General features: G+C 43.5%; 1 protein-coding gene across 1 annotated transcript in view; it reads right to left on the bottom strand.

Annotated features, from left to right (window-relative positions):
• Nucleotides 1-21,575, bottom strand: part of DGKK (diacylglycerol kinase kappa) — a 137,450-nt gene that overhangs the window by 5,331 nt on the left and 110,544 nt on the right. The window contains exons 15-26 of the mRNA XM_019718795.2: nt 21,246-21,465; nt 19,603-19,707; nt 19,049-19,145; nt 12,785-12,892; nt 10,169-10,265; nt 9,822-9,929; nt 9,065-9,178; nt 8,599-8,733; nt 7,279-7,439; nt 6,552-6,693; nt 5,479-5,565; nt 1,697-1,807 (exon numbers count right to left, since the gene is read on the bottom strand). Coding sequence (XP_019574354.2) covers nt 1,697-1,807; nt 5,479-5,565; nt 6,552-6,693; nt 7,279-7,439; nt 8,599-8,733; nt 9,065-9,178; nt 9,822-9,929; nt 10,169-10,265; nt 12,785-12,892; nt 19,049-19,145; nt 19,603-19,707; nt 21,246-21,465 — 1,485 coding nt within the window. The remainder of the gene's footprint in view (nt 1-1,696; nt 1,808-5,478; nt 5,566-6,551; nt 6,694-7,278; nt 7,440-8,598; nt 8,734-9,064; nt 9,179-9,821; nt 9,930-10,168; nt 10,266-12,784; nt 12,893-19,048; nt 19,146-19,602; nt 19,708-21,245; nt 21,466-21,575) is intronic.

Below are 21,575 nucleotides of genomic sequence, written 5' to 3' on the forward strand. Positions count from 1 at the left end.
ATGTGGGGTCTCTGCTCTACAGATCATGCAGGCTCTTTAATTCCAGCTCAGCCTCTCAGTCCTCTCGCTCCTGCTAAGTGTGCTTGTTTTACTACTGGTCTCAGTCAAATATTATACCAAGGTTAATTTTATTGCTAGAAAGTCCAGCCAAACACATTCCAAGAAACTTTGGGATTTTCTTCTCTTCAAGATTTTGTATACCTCTGATCCCCTCCATTGGAAGAAGAATATAAACCTGTCCTCCTCTTCTTGCTCTGACTCCCACGTACCCTCTCCTTTAGGTTATATACAAGAGCCTTCACAGCTGCCTTTCAGAACAAACCTAATGGAAGGGCACAGGACCTTGCTCCTCAGCCGAAGCCCAATGAATAATTGAGTCACCCTGCTTTTCTCCATCAAAGTGGATCTGAATCTTCTGTGGCCTTAAGGTGAGTAAAATTAGTGTCACATGAATGAGCAACATCTTGCTGGTTTGCTTTCAGTCCACTTTGCCCTCCTTTAGAGCTTCACTTCTTCGTCTTTATGGGAATACTGAAGCCCAGAAAAGAGATTATGCCCCGGGCCAGCCAGACTCACATACCGAGACATCAGGCCATGCATGACTTTTCTCATTCTTCTTAATATCCAGCCCACTTGCCTAGTTCAGGCACTTGGTGAGATACAGCTGAACTTAGTAATAGTAGAAACAAGGTGCTACAAGAGTTTGCTTCCTTTTCTGCATACCAGCATGTTTTCTGTCCCCAGAGGGCTACTGATCAAGAGCAGCAAAGTCATCAGTGAAGTCATATAAAAAAGTTATTAAATCATTTAATACCTGAAGTTGTATATGACTTTTTCTCTTAAACGGTAGCCAGATTGCTACGCTAGTCCAAACATGCCTGTGTGGATTGCTCATGTGCATATAACTGGGGTACGGAGCCAGAAAACAGGTATAATGAGTAGGGGAACCAGGGACTCCTACAGTTTGAAATGAGCCGTTTTATGGTGGGGAAATTTAATGAAAAACCCTGTCAGACTATAAAGGTAGTAATTTACCTAGTGATAGGTGGACATCTTTGAGTCATTTGATTTATTAAATGGGACTATTTTTCGATCTCAGGAAAATACTCAGAGTTGTCCAAAAATGACAGCATCCCTACAGCTATGTTGTAGCCATGCCTGCCATGCTTGATTTGCTTTTAAGCCACACATCTGCTGGGGGGAGGCACTGGAGAAACTCCTATCCTCTCAGAGGGGGAGGGAGTAAGCAGCAGAGAGAGGTGATAGTTGGAAGATTTAAGCACCAGTAATACCTGGGAAACAACCATATAGAACAGAGGTTGGCTGTAAACAGCTGGTATGGCCCTAATGGTATGTGCCAGATGTAGGCACTGAGCAGGGAGGGCAGATTGTGGCCAGGAGAACAGCACAGAAAACAAACAAACAAGCAAACAGTCTTGCTTATTCTTTCCCAATCACCTGCCACAGAATTGTTCTTCCTGATCACTTTCCCACGGTCATCTAATTTTCACATGTGCTTTCTGTCTTGTCCTGTCTACTTATGATGATGAGATGGGAGGGGAGGCTCCATTCAAAGCTCAGTCCAAAAGCCACTCCTGGACTCCCTGTCCTTCATCAGTCCTGGCCCACACTGGAAGGTAAAGCACCAAGAAAGCACCCCTCTTCCCTTTTGTTTCCCAATCCCCAGATCTCATACCTCCGGAACAAGGACTGAATTCATCCAGTCGATCTCGGATAGCTTTTCAAGCTCCTTATTCATGGCATCCAGGGCAGTTTGCAGTGTGGCTTCATCCTCAGCATTTCTCAGCTGGTGAAGACAGGAAAAAGAGTGAGTGTCCAATGCCTAGTAGCCTGCCTTCATAGACTCTTGCGTTATCCCCCACTCCCAGTCCCTGCCAGTGACCATGAGACCACAGGGTGGCAACTGGTGTCTCAGTTGGCTTTGGGGTCATGGGAAGCTCTTTTCTTTCTCAACGGGGAGACCTTGGAAACAACCAGGTGGGAGGGCTTTCCTTGGGGCTGGACATGCTCAGTTTGGCAAGCAGAAAGGCCCTTTGAGCAGTGTCAATTAACACTGACTTATACTTCTGCAGCTTAGGGTATAGGACAAGGATCCTACCCTTGACCCTCAAATTCCTAGAGACATCTAAGTTCTTCCCTAAAGAATAGGTACCCATTTTTGAGCACATACTATATGCCAGGCACTGTGCATACATGATTTCATTCCATCTTTCTAATAACTTTTAAAAAATTATTTATTTCCTTTATTTCTGTTACAGTTGACATTCAATATTATTTTATATTAGTTTCAGGTTTACAGCATAGTGGTTAGGCATTTATATAATCTATGAAGTGGTCCCCCCACTAGTCTAGTACACACCTGGCACTATACATAGCTATTACCTTATTATTGACTATATTCCCTGTGCTGTACTTTACATCCCCATGACTATTTTGTAACTACCAATTTGTACTTCTTAATCCCTTCACCTGTTCCACCCTTTTCCCCTCCAATAACTTTTCCCAACCCCCAACACCCTTACCGTCCAATAACTTTTCAGTACCTTTACAAGGTACTATTGTTTTCATTTTATAGGTGAGAAAACAGACTCAGAGAAGTTTAGTGCTCAAGATCACATGGCAAGAAAATACCCAGATCTGTTTAACTCTATAGCCTACCCTCTATACCACACAGTCCTAGAAAGGATATGTGGGATGGCCAGACGCCGTGTGGGGTGGGATCTTTATTGCACAGTTACTATGATATAAAGGCTGCTTTGTGAAGCAAGGAGAGGGATAGAGAGAGAGAGATTGGCTCAATTTCCCTTCCTGGCAAAGAGGGCCTGCCTCCCCAGGCTGTGCTTTAGCCCCTATCTAATCACTCTTATTAAGAAATGAATTCGAGATGGTTTGTCCCAGAGGTTCAGGAAACACAGCTTAAGCATTCCTTAGTAACCTGTGACACCCACAGGATGAACTCTGTTCAGTCCAAGGGAGACAAAATGGATTCTTCTGTCACAAATGGGTGGCAGATGAATGTGTGGGGTATGACATTGGAGGTTATAGCCAGTCAGGTTGGGATATGAGAGAGAAACAAGCCAGTGCTGACAAATAATCTCTTGATTTTGTTTTACAGCTAGTGACTCAGGACAGTACAGAGTAGCCCAGATGCACAGGACATTTGTGTGCACATGGCAGTGGGTTGGGGGCAAGTGGGTGTCAGGTAGAAGTGGCCATCAGTTCAAGGTAAGGGGAGTCCTTAGGGGCATACTTACTAGCATTACTCAAAAGTGGTGTGGTAGTCAAACCCCAAAAGCACAGAAGAAAAAGAGGAATTTGGGGCCTTGGAAAGTGATTATTAATCATAACCGGAAAGGAATAAAATGGCTTCCTAATGACTTCTTATTTGGCATCTGGAGACTCAGGCTCTGAAAAATAGAAGGTGGGTGGGCCTGAGTCTTGTGGTCTATTCTCCTGTCCTTCTGGTTCCAGTGGAAACCTTGTCCAGGACCCTTCTCTGAGGTAAATGTGCAAACTGGCTCAGAGGACTTTGTTGCTTATTATTTCTTGGTTCCTGTCCCAACACATCATTAGCCATAGTATAAGTGAGGCTGCCAAATAAGGGAAGTGGGAGTGATTGGGTGGGATTTACTTCATCATAAGTCTACATTCCTCTGCCAACACTGAGCTCTGTACTGTCCTCCTTCAAGGGGAGGAATAACAATATCCAAGTGAAATAAGCCTTATCTCCATGCCACCTCTATGACATAGCTTTTCTGGAGGTACTTGGTCATTCTTAGCTGCTGCCTGCCCTTGGTCTCATTTGGATGTGCGGATATGTGTGTAGATCCTTACTAGGCCCTTTGTTAAGTATGATATGTGCTCAATTTGGGTTGTTGGCTGGCAGGAACCAATATTCATACCATGAGCCTCAAGAAAGCCTGAGTGGCACTGAGAGACCAAGTTCCCATATTTCCTGCTGCCCGAAGTAGTAAGGTCATTGAGTTCTCCCTATATATAGAAAGTACTTCTGTTGCTATTGTCTAAGGCTGAAAAACTCTAGCTTGGGGTTCAGGTACTGGGACAGCCTGACCTGATTGCCTTAGCCACTCTGCTGCCTGTGCAGTGAGCCAATTAGATTTGCAAATGGAAAAGAAGACGTGGATGCACTTTTTGGAATATCAGCTGAGAAGCCCCTCTTCAAATAAACCATAGTTAGATGAGAGACAAGAACAGCACCTGCCTGAGGGCCTTAACAGCCGGCCCCAAAGAGCGGCGGTGATGATCAATGGACTCATCAGACCACACTTACCAAGTGTGCCTATGGGCTTTGCCTTTAGGGAAACACACAACTATTTTTGTAGCTCAAAAACTGAGCCTCGGTTCATTTTCCCTAACACTAATAAAATTTATCATCTATCAAGCTGCTACTATGTGCCAAGCACAGGTAGGCACTTAATATACAATAGTTTATTTAATCTTCACAATAACCTGGAGAAGTAGAGATTACAATTCCTATTTTGTAGATAGAAAAACTGAGATCCAGAGAGGTGAAGTTATTTCACACAGCTAGTGTTATGGATTCAATTGTGCCCGCCCCCCCAAAAAAATGATATTTTGAAATCCTAACCCTCAGTGTCTCAGAATGTGATCTTATTTAGAGATAGGGTCATTACTGATTTAATTAGTTTTTAAGATGAGGTCATACTGGAGTAGGTTGGGCCCCTGATCCAGTATGACTGGTGTCCTTATAAGAAGATGGCCATTTGAAGGCAGAGGGACACAGGGAGAACATCATGTGATGTTGGAGGATTGGAGTGGTGCATCTACAAGCTGAAGAACACCCAAGATTGCCAGCAAGTCACCAGAAGCTAGGAAGAGGCAAGGAAGGATTCCCCTGTAGGTTTCAGAGGTAATATCTCCCTGTTGACACTTTGATTTTAGGCTTCTGGCCTGCAAAACCGTGAGACAATACATTTCTGTTGTTTTACATCACCAAAGGTTTAGTACTTTGTTTCAGCAGCCTTAGGAAACTAATACAGCTAGTAAGTGTCAGATTTGGTATTTGAACACAGTCCCCCAACTTTTCCCACTATTCCGTACTGTCTTCCCACATGGTGAGAGAGGTATGTGGATGCTTGGGAGACACAAAAGAGCTCACCCATTTCTACTGAAGCTATTTTAGTATGATGAAAACAACCTACTTTTGATTGGCCTGGTATGGACCCAGGAGACATTTGCCAAAGAAGAGGGGGACACTTTTCGTCAAGGATATGATAATCCCTATGGATTAGTATACTCTATGAAGTGATACAATCAATGACAACCCTGAGTGAGGATGAGACAGCAGGGACTTCCAGGTAAGCACTTGGCCAAAATACACCTATAGGTCTTCCAATGTCCTATAACCAAACATAGACCATGACCATCTTCGGATGGGATACTTTGCCCTCCCTTGTTCCAACCCCCTCCACTCACCAAGTTTTCATCCAGGAAAGCTTTGGTGTCATCGTAGAGCCCTTTAAGACTAAATGTAACATCTACTGCGTCATTTCTGCTTAGAGTCTGAGAGGAGAAGAAAGAAAAAGAAGGGAAGAGAAAGGACAAAGATAGGAATTGTTGGTTAGTAAGCATGCAGTAGCTGGCTTCTCTGTGGGAAGGTAGGAGCAGGCTAGTAGGATGTGGCTGTAGGTGAAAAATATTCAAAATATAGCACAACTAGTACAGCATGGGCACCAACCCATCAGAACTGATGCCAGCTGTCAACTACTGGAGCTGTATTGGTATGTCCTATGAATGGTGGCACAACACAACTTGGTGTTTGGCATCATTGAGTGCTATGGGTATAGGGAAATAGGAAATATGCAAACCAGAGAGTAAGTTTGAGGCTACTTGCTGTCGCTGGGCTAAAACTACCTTTCCCATGATAGGTGAAGTTAGGCCCAACCATCTCTCTTTTTGAAACTCCAAGCCTTGAGTTCCAGGCCTCCTCCAACTAAGATCTGGCCCAAAATAAATAGGTAACCCACATTTCAGGAGGCCCTCACCCTGGCTCTTTCATATCATTTGCCTAACACTAAAGTTACTTTTCAAAAGCATCCCTTAAATCTTTTGGCAGTGGGCAAAGTCATGGGATAGCACATTTAACATCAAGCATCCTAATCTGGACCTTTCCCTCAAGAGTGAAACAAAAGCAGCCTGGAGCTCAGGTTTCAATGATAGGTGTCACCTTAACAGGGATGAAAAAGGGCCAAGACCAAGTTTCTCCCCATTCACTTGCCATTTCTCCCCTGAGGCCGGTGTGGAAGATGGCTATCAGGGAAGAGGGCTAGCTCTCAGGGTGATGAAATCTGCTATGGGATTCCCCCAGTAGCCACTCTGGACCTGTAACAAGTCAAGGAATACCTGCCTTCCCCTTCACTCTATCCATCAGTTTTCTGACATATCATGTGCCCAGTTTCTCCATACAGCCTTTGACTCCTCTTCCTTCCTTTTCATCCCCTTTCCTATTTGGTTTACCTCTTTCCTTCATTTGCTTCCCCCCCCCTTACCTCAATGGGAGTACAGGAAGCTGCACCTGCCTCGTTGCTACTCTCTTGGCCATAAAATACATTGTTCAGGATGTTAGCACTGGCATTCACAGAATCCATGAGGACAGACACATGCTGGTGGACCTTGCTCAGATCAGTAAGTCTGTAATAAAACAAGGACGGGTAGATGAGTCTGGGTTCTGAAGGACTGGGGTACTGATGAGGGTTGGGATAAGAATAGAAATGAAAGCCCTGGGTACCCAAATTGGGTTCTTTCCTCCCTCCTGTTATTTTCACTCATCTCTAGGTAGCCACCTATGCCAAAAATGCTTCTACTCTTTTCTAGGTATTCACCTTTGTCCATCCTTGTCTCACCTGTATTAGATATTGGGTGCCTTGGGAGAATGGAAGGCTAGATAGGGGAGGGCAGCTGACTCCAGGAAGTCCAAGGCCATCTTGATATTTAAGGGCAAGGATAAACATTCTTAGTCCAGTTGGGTCTGGGGCAGCAGGAGGAGGTCAAAGTTCATCTCTGGGCCTAATGGGAGAGGTCCAAACTGGCTTATTGCTGAGCACAAAGACCATTCCCTGCCTGGATTGTCAAGGTCTCTGTCAATATTCAGAGCTCTGGGTAAGACTCCTTTCTGATCTCAGGCTCCCCAGTAGCAAATAGATACAAATTGGCTTCTTCTCTCTATCCCTTCTTAGGATTCCCAGCCCTGTGTCTGGGCTAATATAGTCCACTTACCTGCTGATGAGGTTTTCTGCAAGTTGAGCTAAGTGCTGCATCTGGGCAGACTCCTCATCAGAGAGGCTGCCTTGAGATTCCTGGGAGTCCAGCTGGGGTTGAGAGGCAGCTTGAATTTCAATATGCTTGTACTCCCACATTTTCATTGAATTCTCAATGTCCTGGAGATGAAGACAGTGGCAGATCCTAATGACTGCTGGAGCTAAGATGGTGCATGACAGAGCTTTCTGAGTCTGATATTTGTAGGTATAGTAGGCAAAGGGAGAAGCGGGCCGCATCCATTCCCCCATACACCTAGCTACACACCTATGCATCTATCCATCATTTTATTCTTCTGTACTAGGCACTTTTAGTTTTTGTTGTTGTTACTATGTTGAGTCCTGGGACAACATGCTTCAATCAGACAGATGTTTGCCTTCCAGAAACTCCTATATGAGGGCATCATTATCAATAAGACAGTGGAATACCTTTCATGCTTCCTTCTTTGCCAAATCTAGGCAATATCTTGTGATGGATTTTAGAGCGAGACATATCTAATTTAATTTTGAATCATCCTTCTATCATTTACTGGTTGTACGACCTTTAGCAAATGATTTAACTTCCCTGGTCCTCATTTTCCTCATCTGTAAAAAGGGAATAAGTGTATCTATCTCATAGGATTGTTGGGAGGGCCTCCTTGAGATAATATATGTAAAGTGCCCAACACAAAGTGGGCAGTTTATAAACTAGACTTCCACTCCCCTCTCTATTGCTGCTTCTGTGCCCTGTCTTCAGATCAGAATGGAAGAAAGCCTCCAAACACAGAACATTTGATCAATGATGGCTCCTTTCTAGTTTTAGTTGGTTTAGCTGAAGTGTGTGACATTTGTGACTGCAGCATTTTAAGTAATCTTAAAGGAACTTAAAGACCATGTTCAATGAAGAATCTCTTGTCGAAAGAGCAGATTTCTCCATAAGAACCTGAGACCTTTAGCTCTTTGTGCAGTGGGGGGAGGACAACTTTGTCCAAAACCACAGGAGGGAGCTCCTTATTTCACTCTCTTGGACAGTGGTTTGCAAATGTCAGTATGTATCAGAATGTCTCAGGAGGCTTGTTTACAAATGCAAGTTTCCAGGAACTACCCATCCTTATGCTGATTTGTTGGGTCTGGTGTGGGGCCCAGGAATGTGCATTTCTAGCAAGCACCCAAAGTGACTCTGATGCAACTAGCATGCAAATATCCCTTTAAGGATTTCTGCTTGACTGGAAGTATTCAGTATTCAAGTAATAGCTGTAAATAAGATAGTGTAGGAACCCAACAGGAGACTTTCCCTTCTTACCCGATCTCTTGTTAGCATCTGGGCAGAATTCTTGTATCTAATCTTGATAAGGCCTGGTCTCTGAACCCAAGCCTCCCCATCCACCTGCACTGGGATACCTTCTTCACCATCAATGGTTATCATCACCTCACGACACTGCCAGAGAAAAGGAGGAGGGAAAATGGGGGAGAAAAATGAGTCAACTACTACAGACCAAGCTGATAATCCCAGTCATGGCCTTAACGTGTATCTGAAGGAGAACTGGCAAGAATGTGAATCAGATTAACTCAGGGAGGAAACACCTGTGATCTATGGGCTTTTTGCTCCTGTAGTCCCTATGACCTCTGTCTCCAACCATAGGCAGCACCTTACTGCCCACCAGATCACCAGCTCCCACCACCTTGACACTCTTATACCCAGTTAATTCCTGGGACTACCCCATATCCTGGGTTGTAGCCATAGACCTCAGCCCCTTTCTGGTGCCTACCTGGGCAATGCGATGATGATGCAGATTTATGATACGGGACACTGCCATCTGTATGGAACCAAAGATTGCCACTACCTCCAGCTTTCCATCATCTATTGCAGGAGCCTCATATTCCTGAGGAGAAAGAATTACATCACATATCCCCTCGAGAAACCATACCTTGTCTATCACAAGCAGGTATGCTTTGAAGGCTCCTGGTGAGAACTGTTAACTTATGAAGAGTGGAGTAACTGTTTATTAAAAGGGGAAAGATGAGGTCAGGAAACCAATGTGGGTAAAGGGCACTGAGGTCAAAACTCTTAGCCCCTTTTGAGATTACAGCTCTTAGCTGCTTCCCTCCCTAGCATCAAAAATGCCCAAGGTCAGTCCCATTGGCCTCACAGCCTTCTTGGGTCAGCTCAGAGGAAAAGGGTCATGGCCAATTTGCCAGGAGATTTTATTGACAGGCCTCCTTGGAGAAAAGAGCATGGCCTAGGTAACCTTTCAAGTATCTGTTAGGCCTGAGGAATGGAAACGTCCAAGACCAGGCAACACCTAAGAACGGATCTGTTCCTGAGGTCTTCAGTTGATTTTTGTGCTCTGAAATGGTAATTGCTTTTTTAAAAACTGCTTTACAGCTGCTACTAATAAAGGTTCCCAGCCCACCTCCTCTCCCCACATTGTCCACTTCCTACACCAGTCGGTCTAGCTCTCTTTCCTAGAGAGACCTTAGAGAGGACAAACCTTTCTCCCTCCCTGTTCCTTTTTGCATACTCACCATGGTTGCTGTGCTGCTTCCCCAGAAGTTGATGCCTCCGGCATAGCTGGTGATGTTGAGTACTACAATGCCTTGCAGGTTTGGCAAGGAGATGGCTTCTCCATCACACTGAAAGATACCAATGTGAAGGGTCATTTACAGAGATGGGGGAAGGGCTCTGTCTCCACTTCATGCTATCATGTTTTCATCCATAAAATGGAAATCTATTTTCATACCTACCTCCCATGAGCTGTCAGTGAAGATCAGAGTTACAGTTTGGGGAAAACCAAAGATATGGGGGAGAGTTGATTCCTAAGGTCATGAGATTTCCTTTGTCTCTGCCCAGGATTACCCTCTTTTCCACTAACCTCCAGGTGCACTCGTTCTTCCAGTTTCCTGTAAGAGCGCTGCAAAAGTTCTTTGCTTCCCAAAAGGCCATACCACATCTTGTTCTTAAGGCGGCTACTACAGGGAGATAAGGGTAGAGAAAGGTAGCTATAGGGTGAATAATATAAAGATAAATGGGTGAGAAAAAGCAAGAGGGACACCATTTTATTTCTCAAGTATCTTTATATAGAGAGGAGTCATACTGGATGGAAACTGGACACAAGAGGGGATTCTAGGATGGTGCAAGTACCTGCTCAAATTTGTTCCTGGGCCCCTCAAAGCCTCAGCATCCCATTGATAGGCAAATTTGCCTCTTTTCCTTACTGCTGATTTGGTTCAGACTTGGAAGACGCAGGTAATATTGAGAAAGTGATGCTCATAAAAAGCTGTGAGCATAGCTGGCTGGTAGACACTAACTATCCTGGCAAGTGCCACTCTAGGAGCTCAAGATTTCAGCAGCTTGGAATCAATTTCATTTGAAACACATGACTCTTAGAATGCAATTTCTTTGAACATTAACTTTTCTGGCAAAGTGGAGAAGTGGAGGGATTTTCTAAGACCTGTATATCAAACACTTAATTCAGTGCTATAGAACAGAGCTAAGTTTATTAGGTAGATTGTAGAAGAGAAGCCAGTGGAGAGAATATGGGAAAGGCAAGGATATCAGGAGACTTGGGATAAAAGTGGAAAGGACAGGGTCCTGGTGACTGTAGGATCTCTGATAAAAGCAGGCGGGGGCTTACAATCACTAGAGTTTATTATGAGCTTTTAAAGTAGAGCCACCACAGCGCATGAGTTTTGAAATGTAGAAGCTAGCACAAAATTATTTAGACTCTGTTTGTTCTGTAAGTTCTTTGGGCACTTTAGTTTCCTTATCTATAAAAATAGGAGTTTTGTTATATGGATATGCAAAATACCTAGGACAACCAAAACTGTTCTGAAAAAGAACAAAGTTGGAGGACTTTCACCTCTTAATTTCAAAACTAACTATAAAACTACACTCATCAAGACAGTGTGGTAGTTGAATAGGATAGACACCTTTCAATAAAAAAAGTGAGAATCTAGGAGGAAAAAAAACATATATTTGTGGTCATTAGATTGTTGACAAATGTGCCAACACCATTCACTGGGGGAAAGAATAGCTTTTAAAAATGATGGTGTTGTGGGTCTGGCCCGGTGGCTCAGGCAGTTAGAGCTCCGTGCTCCTAACTCCACAGGCTGCCGGTTCGATTCCCACATGGGCCAGTGGGCTCTCAACCACAAGGTTGCCGGTTCAACTCCTCGAGTCCCGCAAAGGAAGGTGGGCAGCGCCTCCTGCAACTAAGATTGAACATGGCACTTTGAGCTGAGCTGCCACTGAGCTCCCGAATGGCTCAGTTAGTTGGAGTGCGTCCTCTCAAACACAAGGTTGCCAGTTCGAATCCCACAAGGGATGGTGGGCTGCACCCCCTGCAACTAGCAACGGGAACTGGACCTGGAGCTGAGCTGCACCCTCCACGACTAAGACTGAAGGGACAACAACTTGACTTGGAAAAGTCCTGGAAGTACAAACTGTTCCCCAATAAAGTCTTGTTCCCCGTCCCCAATAAAATCTTTTAAAAAAATGACGCTGTCGTAATTGAATATTCATGTGCAAAAAGATGAACTTACACCCTTACCTCACACCACACAAAAAATATTAACTCAGAACAGATTATAGACTTAGATGTAAGAGCTAAAACAAGAAAAAAATTTAAAAGAAAACTTAGGAACAAAATTTTAAGATCTTGGGTTAGGCAAAGATTTCTTAGATATAGCATAAAAAGCATCATCCATAAAAGAAAATATTGGATCTCATCAAAATTTAAAACTTCTGTATTTAAAAAGATAGCATTAAGAAAATGAAGACAAGCAACAATAAAAAAAGATAAGCAACAGGGAAGCAATATTTGCAATCCACCTATCGGATAAAGTACTTGTTCCTCAGCCACTGCCTGCTCTGGGAAAGAGATTCCGGTGGCAGATGGCAGGGGTGGTAGTGGTGGGAGGGGGCATGCTTCTTTTTACTTGTGGTTTCAGTTTACCACAAGAACTCTGAGGCTGCCTTAGGGTTTGTCTGTAGTACAAAAGTACCCAAAGGTGCCAAGCAGGTTAACACTGGAGGGGGTAAAAAAATCAGTGGGTCCAAGAGAACCCGGTTAGAAACACCAAGAACTAGTCAGGTAATACGTTGCACCCTTGCCAAGCAACAACAGATCTGAAGCCACTACTAGGACCTGGTCAAGCTCTCACAGACAGAACAAAGGTAGGCAATTTGCTGAATTGAGTCAATGTAATCTGTTTTCAGTAACAGTAACACAGCTGGCTGTGTTTATACAGCAACCCACTGGTCTAGACTATGAAGGCAGCCCAAGTTCAGGATGCTGGTGCAGAGTATCACAGGCCAGGTCAACATTTGGGGCAAGCCGTTCCACTAGCCTAACCTTGGGATGGATATGTTTTACTTCCAAAGGACCTCTTTCTTTCTGTTGCTTGCTTGAGAGGTAGGGGATGTAGGAATACACGTGTGTATTGTGACTGTGTGTCTGCATGTGGGGAGGGGAGCTTCTTTTACTTACTTATATTGTCCTGGGTGTTCATCTCTTCTGGCGTTGAACTCCAGAGAAATTTTAGCATCCAGTCCGATTCCAAAATAGTTGTTCATGACGCACCTTTCTTTGAAGCGTCTAAAATTAGCCACAGGGAAGAGGACAGACATTGGTGCAGGAAAGAAGTGCCATTATCATTGGGCTGCAGACTTCGTACGCATGATCAACAACCACTGAGGGAAGCCTCTGTGTTGGGCACAAGGCTTAACGTTCTTGAGAGGCACGGGTAGATGTACTATTGTGTTAACAAGTAGCTTTGGGAGCTGTAAGAGAGGGCACCCAGCTAGTTGGGAGGATTCAGTGGGACTGGGATTCATAATAAAGAAGTCATCTTTGGAGGCCTTCAGATACGAGTGGCCAATATTTTTTTCCATATATAATAAAGGGAAATAGAGTCATTCATTTATTCCTATAAAGAACTTTTGAGCACCTCAAATAAAAGTGAGAGTAAAGTCTGCTCTACTGTTTTCAGAGATATCTGAACTGCTTTATAGCACTTTCGTATCAAAGAGCAAAGTGACCACACATTTGGGAGAAAAGACTGATGAAAGAAGATACACACACACACACACACACACACACACACACACACACACACTCTTTTGAGATTATAAACACGTGCTGTTTGCTTATTCTTCTGCCTCCATCTCGAGTGTCGAAATCAAAACCAGCGGTGTGCTGGAGGCAGTTCGTACCAGCTCATATTAGCTGCTTCTACCTATCACTTCCCAACTCTGCATTCAACAGCATTATATCCGTAGCTTGAAATAGGCTATGCTGGGGGGGTTTATACCAGGCAATAAATCAGGGCATTTCCCCAAGAGATCTGGTTGTTAAATATTTGCCAGTAGAACCTTGATCCACTTCATAGGCTGTGTAGATGCCTGACCAAAGCTGAAGTAGAATAATATTGACTGTCAATTATAATTAAATACACACACACACACACACACACACACACACACACACACACACGCACATACCGGGGTGCCCAGAAACATACCATCAGCGTAATTTTAATACAGGTTTTCCTCTCTTAAAATGTGTATACATTTTTTAGCACCCTCTGTGAGTGTGTGTGTGTGTGTGTGTGTATGTTTGTATTCACAGGATGTGGAGTACAGCATAGGGAATATAGTCAATGGAATTGTAACAGCTGTATACAATGTCAGAGGGGTAGTAGATTGGGGGGGTTTATCACTTTGTGAAGGGTGTAAATGTCTAACTGTTACATTGCTTTGTACACCTGAAACTTATTTTTAAAAAAGATACCATGGGGTCACAAGATAAGAAAAAAACTCATTAAGTAGGCCCATGAGACCTCAGGCATGAACTTAAGCCAATGGTGAAGTGGAAGGGAGTGGGGGCTGGAGATAGAAATAAATGGGAACCTGCAGAAAACTTCAATAATTGCTAGCTATGTCCTTTTCGATAACTAAAAATGGGTACAGTGTAGTTACTCAATTATAGCTAATTGTTTAAAGTTCATTACTTAACTGACCCTACATCTCTCCCATGCGAGTTGCCTCCCTCAATCACAGTCCAGAAACTGGAGTTTCTCTAACTGATTTTCAACTGATCTTAATGGAACTCAAAATGATCTTAATGGGACTCAAAATGAGTGAATGGGGTGAAACTTGGATCTTAGGAATATTCTAAACAGGTAGGGCTAGTGAGACAGGCATCTTTAGATTTCCTATCTAGTCCCCTAAATGCCCATTTACTTTTTAGTACCTTCAACCATTTACTGTTAAGGGCAACAGTGAAAAAACAGTCCTTTGAAAATAGCAACAGCTAACATTTATTATTTATTATAATAATAATAATAATAATAATAATAATAATAATAATAACAACTATTAACACACATATAGCACTTAACTATAGGTGCCAAGCACTGCTCAATGCAATTACTTTGCATATATAAACTCAATAAATATAAGAAACCTATGTGGCAGGTTCTGACATGAGCTCCATTTTACATGTGAGGAAACTGAGGCTCAGATTGGTTAAGTTAGTTGCATAAGATCACAGAACTAACTAGTAAGTAGAGTCAGGATTTGACTCTAGGTATGCTTACACTATACTCTTTTAAAAAAGACTTTTATTAAAAGTATAGCTAACATACAATATTAGATGAGTTTCAGGCATACACCATAGTTGTTCAACATTTATATACTTAAAGAAGTGATCACTATGATAAGCCCAGCAACCATCTGACACTGTACCACGCTATCATACTATTATTGACTATATTCCCTATGCTGTACATTATATCTCCATGACTTATTTGCTTTTTATATAAGTTTGAACCACTTATTGCTCTTCACCTTTCCCCCCTCACTTTTTAATTTTTCAATTACAGTTGACATTCAATATTTTATATTAATTTCAGGGGTACAGCATAGTGGTCAGATATTTACATAATTTAAGAAGTGACCCCCACCCCTGTCTAGACTAATAGCCATCTGGCACTATACACAGTTATTACCATATCATTGACTATATTCCCTGTACTTTATTTACACGCCCATGACTATTTTGTAATTACCAATTTGTACTTCTTAATCCCTTCCTCTTTTTCACCCTTCCCCCCACCCCCATCTATCACCCAACAAATCTGACACCATACATAGTTATTATAATATTATTGACTACATTCCATATGTTATACCCTACATTCCCCATGACTATTTTGTAACAACCAATTTGTGTGTCTTAATCCCTTCCCCTTTTTTCACCCACATTCCCAACCCCCCTCCCATCTGGTAACCATCAAAATGTTTTCTCTATCTATGTGTTTGTTTCTGTTTTGTGTGTTAATTTTGTTCTTAGATTCCACATATAAGAGAAATCACATCGGATCTGTCTTTCTCTGTCTGACATCCTCCACTCAGCATAATACCCTCCAGGTCCATTCATGTCGCCGCAGATGGCAAGACCCCATTCTCCTCCATGACCTAGCAATATTCTATTGTATATATGTACCACCTCCTCTTTATCCATCGACAGACACCCAGACATTTTGGCCATTGTAAACAATGCTGCAATGAATATATGGATGCACATTTCCCAATTGTACACTTGAAACCTATGTAAATTTATTAACCATTGTCACCCCAATAAACTTTAATTAAAAAAAAAAGAAAGAAACCCAAAACTGCTTCTTTGGATAAATACCCAGAAGGGGGATTATAGCGTCCTCCTTTGTCTCTTGTTATAGCCTTTGTTTTAAAGTCTATTTTGTCTGGTTTATGTATGGCTGCCCCAGCTTTTTTGTTTGTTTCCATTTTCATGAAATATCTTTTTCCATCTCTTTACTTTCCATCTGTGTGTGTGTGTGTGTGTTGCAATCAGAAGTCATTCTCCTGCAGGAAGTATACGAGTATGTAAGGGTTTTGTTTTCTTATGCATTCAGCCCTCCTATGTCTTTTGATTGGAACATTTAATTCACTTACAATGAAAGTAATTGTTGATAGATATGTAGTTATTATTATTCATAACTTTGATCTCCCCCATCCCCCCGCCCCGTCTTAAAGAAGTCCCTCTAACATGCCTTGTAATACTGGTTTAATGGTGATGAACTCCTTGATATTGTCCAGAGGTCTCTTAAACTTTCTTCATTTTTTGGGATTCTTTTTTCTTTTTGCTCTTCCAGTTGGGTGTTTTATACTACTTTGTCTTTCAAATCCCTGATTTGATCCTCTGCTTCATCTAATCTGCTGATGATTCCTTCTAATGCATTCTTCATTTCAGTTACTGTATTCTTCACTTCTTTTTTAATTAAAGCTTATTGGGGTGACAATTGTTAGTAAAATTACATAGATTTCAGGTGTACAATTCTGTATTACATCATCTATAAATCCCATTGTGTGTTCACCACACAGAGTCAGTTCTCCTTCCATCACCATATTTGATCCCCCTTACCCTCATCTCCCATCCCCCACCCCCCTTACCCTCTGGTAACCACTAAACTATTGTCTGTGTCTATGAGTTTCTGTTTCTCATTTGTTTGTCTTGTTCTTTTGTTGTTTTTGGTTTATATACCACATATCAGTGAAATCATATGGTTCTTGACTTTTTCTGTTTTCACTTCTGACTGGTTCTTTTTTATGGTTTCTAGTCCTTTGTTATGTTTCCTATCTCTTTGTTGAAGTTCTCACTAAGTTCCTTGAATATCCTTATAACCATTGTTTTGAACTTTATCTCTGGTAGGTTGCTTGCCTCCATTTCATTTAGTTAGTTTCCTGTACTTATATTTGGGAATTATTTCTTTGTTTCCTCATTTTTGCTGCCTCTATGTGTTTCTATGTATGAGGTAGATCTGTTATGTCTCCCTGTTTTGGCTGGGTGGCCTTATGTAGTAAGGGCCCAGGGGTACAGTCTCCCTTGTCACCTGCTCTGGGTGCTCCAGGAGTGTTCCTTGTGTGGCTTGTGTGTGCCCTCCTGTTATAGTTGAGCCTTGATTGCTATTGGCATGTCAGTGGGTGGGATTTACCCGCAGGCTGACTGGGGTTTGGCCACACCCACAGCTTATGGGCTGCTGTGCAGGAGGCTTACTCCACTGAGTGGGATTCACCCCAGCAGGTTCTGGTGCCTGTTGAGACCACCCTTTGTGTGTGTCACTTGTGGGGCTAATTGGGTGGTGCTCTGCTGTGGTCTGAAGCCAATCTCCAGGTATGTCGATTCTGGGGGCTCTTGGGAGGGCTCCAGTGGAGGCCCAGGTCACCCACTGCATGGGGCCAGCCAGGAACTATCTGGTAGCAGCTACAAAGTGATGTGCAGATTTTCACTGCCTGTGGTGAACCTGGAGTCACGTGGGAGAGGCCACACTTTGTACTGAGGACAGCTGCCACCAGTACCAGGCCTGGAGTAGCTCCGCAAAAAGCCAGGACACCCTGAGGCCTGCTGCCACCTGCCAGCTCCCTTAAAGTTCAGCTGCTGCTACTGCTAAAGCCCTATGCAGTATGCAAGTTGTATGAGGCAGGGTCTCAGGGAGTCACGACAGTGGGAAGTGTTGTTGTGGTCACTAGGGTAATGTAGACTCTAGTTTGGTGCTAGTGCTGAGCCTGGAGCTACTCAGCAAAAGTCTCCAAGCACACTGAGGCAGTTGTCGCCTGCCTGGGGCCTGTGGACTCCTATAATTTTCCAAGAAAGAGTGCAATGTGGGTGGGCTGGCTGCTTGCAGAGAAAGTGCCTCTGGCGTTGGAGGCGTTAGGTGGGGCAAGATTCCAGTGAGTCAGCAGGGTGGAGCCCTGGATTTCATCAGACCAATCAGATTCACATTTGTTCTTAAGCATAGGGGGAAGGCTCAATACATTAAAGATGGCAGCCGCCTGCTGGCTGCACAGCAGGAAGACCACACACAGGGAAAAATGGGACTGTCCTCCAGCCCTGGCCTCAAAACCACACACCTCACTCTGCTCCCAGTATGCCTCTGATGCTCCACGAGTCACCAACCCAGACATCCTCTTAAAGGGCCCATGCACAGACTCACTTGCTCGCAGGCACTCACCTTGGGTTCCAGCGTGGGGAGGCACTTTCTCCGTAACTAGCCAGCCCACACACCTTGCACTCTTTCTTGGAAAATTATAGGAGTCCACAGTCCCCAAGCAGGTGACAACTGCCTCATTGTGCTCAGAGACTTTTGCTGAGGAGCTCCGGGCTCAGCACTACCATGAAACCAGAGTCTCCATTACCCTGGTGACCTCCCAACTGGAGCCTGAAGTGAGTGCCTGCCAGCAAGTGAGTCTGTGCCATTAAGCGGATGTCTGGGTGTCCCACTGCCTCCTGTCCCACTCATATGGTTGGAAACTCCACTGTTTTTTACAGCCAGATGTTGTGGGGGCTCCTCTTCCTGGCACCAGTACTCTGGGCTGGGGAACTTGAAGTGGGGCTGGTGTCCTTCACTCCTCCGGGGGAACCTCTGCGACTGAGGTATGTCTCCCAATTTTCATCCGCCACATGGAGATTTGGGATCAGCCCATTCCATGTCTTTGTCCCTTCTACCAGTCTCGATGTGGCTTTTCCTTTTTATCCTTAGTTATAAAACTTTTGTTCAACCAGACCTCAGATGGTTCTCCAGATTTATTGTTCTATAATTTAGTTGTAATTTTAATGTGTTCACTGAAGGAAACAGGCAGGGTTTATCTACTCCGCCATGTTGGATCGCCTATACTATGCTCTTAACCAGAGAAAGGAAGAAACCATAAAGTGATAGGGCTAACAACTTACATAGTTTCAGGTTTAAAATGTAAGTGTTCCAAATTTAGGTTATCAAGGTCTTCGTTTTTGAGAGAAGGTATAGAAGACAAAGTGCCACGACGAGAACCTAGACACAAAAGACATTACCTTGGAGTCAGATGCAAACTAGAAAGCCCTCCCCACCCCACTTGTATTTCATCCTGTTTTCTCTGTGGGAGGAGGGTCAAGCTCAATGACTTAGATAACATTCACAGTTCTCATTTCAAAAAGGGATCATCTTGGATGGACAGGGACTTCCACTGAGAGGATAGTGATCCTGGGCTGCTTGCTTGCTGGCAGTGAAAACAGCTTCAAATCTTGGGTTTCATCAGGCCAGCCTTTTCAAAGGACCTAATGGGGTCATTACTTCTAGACACTGGCCTGGGATCCTATAATGGGAGTTTTCTGGGGGAAAAGGGGGGATATCTACTGAAGAGTAGGATTACGGCTAAAGTAAGATATATGAAAGCACACCTTTATTCTCTGGGCACTAGAAGGCAGTGATGAAGGCTAGAATAAGAGAAGAAGAAGAGAAAGATCCTTACGGTGTCTTGGGCTCGTCTGGCTAACATCTTCTGAGTCATCTTCCAGGAAGAAAGTTGAAGTAAAATTCTTAACTGATATTGTCTGTCGGGTTTGTTCATCTAGAACTATAGAGAAAAAGTGGTGGGACGGGAAAGGGAGGGGAGAGCAGGGAAGGAAAAGGAATGAAAAGGGAGGGGATGGAAGGAAAAGGAAGAGAAGGGAAGGGAAGGAAGAGAGGGCTTTTCTTGAGCATCCTTTTTATTTAGTTAATACAAGTCAGTGTGTAGGCAGACAATGGAGACTCTCATTTGATTATCACCTCTCCTCCATGATGCTGTTTGTAGTCTCAGCTTTCTTAACAGTATTTCTCTGAATGTCTTTTCATATCCATGCCTGAGCTTTCTCTGCTTTACTGGTTACTTTTTCTGTCACCCAGTAAATGTCACAGAGGCCAGTGGTGTGTGTGTGTGTGGGCGGGGGGGGGGGGCAAGGTGGAAAACCCTCTGCTCTTCTACCTCCATTCTCACCTCTTTGTTAATTTATTTATTCACATGACTTTTGTTCCAAACTTGAGCATCTAGGACCATGCCATTCTTTCACTCAAATGTCTCACCCATGCCCAGAATATTTGAGAAATCTTATCCTTTTTACCAGCCTATATGCTGTGTAGCTCAGGTACTAAGCCTGTGCCAAAGCTCACAGGTTCAATCCCTATCCTACCAGGGATGCTTTTCTCTGTCCCATGGCGACAAATCGCACTTCTAACTCTGACTTATGTGCTGGTGGAGCAGGCTGAGGATTGGTTGTGACAGGGTTGTGGCTATGTCAAATGATACCCACTGCTTGGAAACTAACTATAGAAATAGAGAGAAAGTGACTGTTTAATTCTTTCACAGTGCAGAAGAGAGATTTCCTTTCTTTCTTGGAAACTTGGCTGAGGTTTTGCCTAATGGTACCAAGGCAGGAGAAGTTGCCATGGCTAAAAGTCAAAGGGACTTCCTTGCTACATGGACTTCTCAATTCCAATAGATCAGGTAGAATACACTTGGTCTTATACCATCTTCTAATCTGTTTTTCAAAGAAACATTGTGGGGGAACAAGTGGGAACAAAAATGTTAAATTAAGAAGTTGGAGGAGTTGAAAGAGTTTTCACACTCAGTTGGAAGCTTGCATCTTGTCATGAGTTGTGGGAAATGGCAATCAATTCCAGAGCTTCCAGAATCACTCTCAGGGCCCTTGTGCCTGATTAATACTGTGAAAGGCATGCAGAGATGAATACTGCTTTCTTTCTAAAATAGTTACAGGCTTGGTGGTTGGACAGGAACAGGAACAGGTGGGACAAGAATTCCATGGCCCATGGTGGAAGCTGACAGAGCTTGAAGCAGCTGTAATTGTTTAGAATGAATGCTAGCTCCAAAAATAAATGAGTAGCAAGAGTTGAATGCCTGGGAGGTAGGAGGATCCAAAGGGGCCACTTATCAGGACTGACACTTTTCAAATCAGCAGAGTCTGAGGATTGATTTTGGATGCTATTTGCATGAAGAATCTAATCAGGTTTTGGTGGTGGAGTCAAATAGAAAATCCAGAGAGAGGGAGACAAGTAGACCATCTACTGGAACCTTCTCTTTCCCCTACTTCAATCACCACAACCCTGGGACCTTACCTTGTTCAACTTGGAATATGATGAGTTTCAAGGATTTCTGGAGATTCTTGGCCTTTGTGGCCAGCTCCAACTTGCACTTGGCTATGTGGTCTATTTGAGGGACGAAGGGCTTTCCATCTGCTTTGCCACTGTCTGTACATACTGTAGCACTTTTCTCAACTGCTGTTTCCTCAGCCAGTGCATCAATCAGGACACTGAGCTTGTCATACATTAAATCGCTCTATATAGGGAGGAAGGAAACGGCATTGCTATGAGGGACCAGTGCATGAGAGGACAGAATAAGGACGTGGGGTTGTATAGGGAGAGATGGGGAGGGGTAGTAGTTTGCCA

This window comes from Rhinolophus sinicus, chromosome X (assembly GCF_036562045.2).
Source record: "Rhinolophus sinicus isolate RSC01 chromosome X, ASM3656204v1, whole genome shotgun sequence".
Lineage (NCBI taxonomy): Eukaryota > Metazoa > Chordata > Mammalia > Chiroptera > Rhinolophidae > Rhinolophus > Rhinolophus sinicus.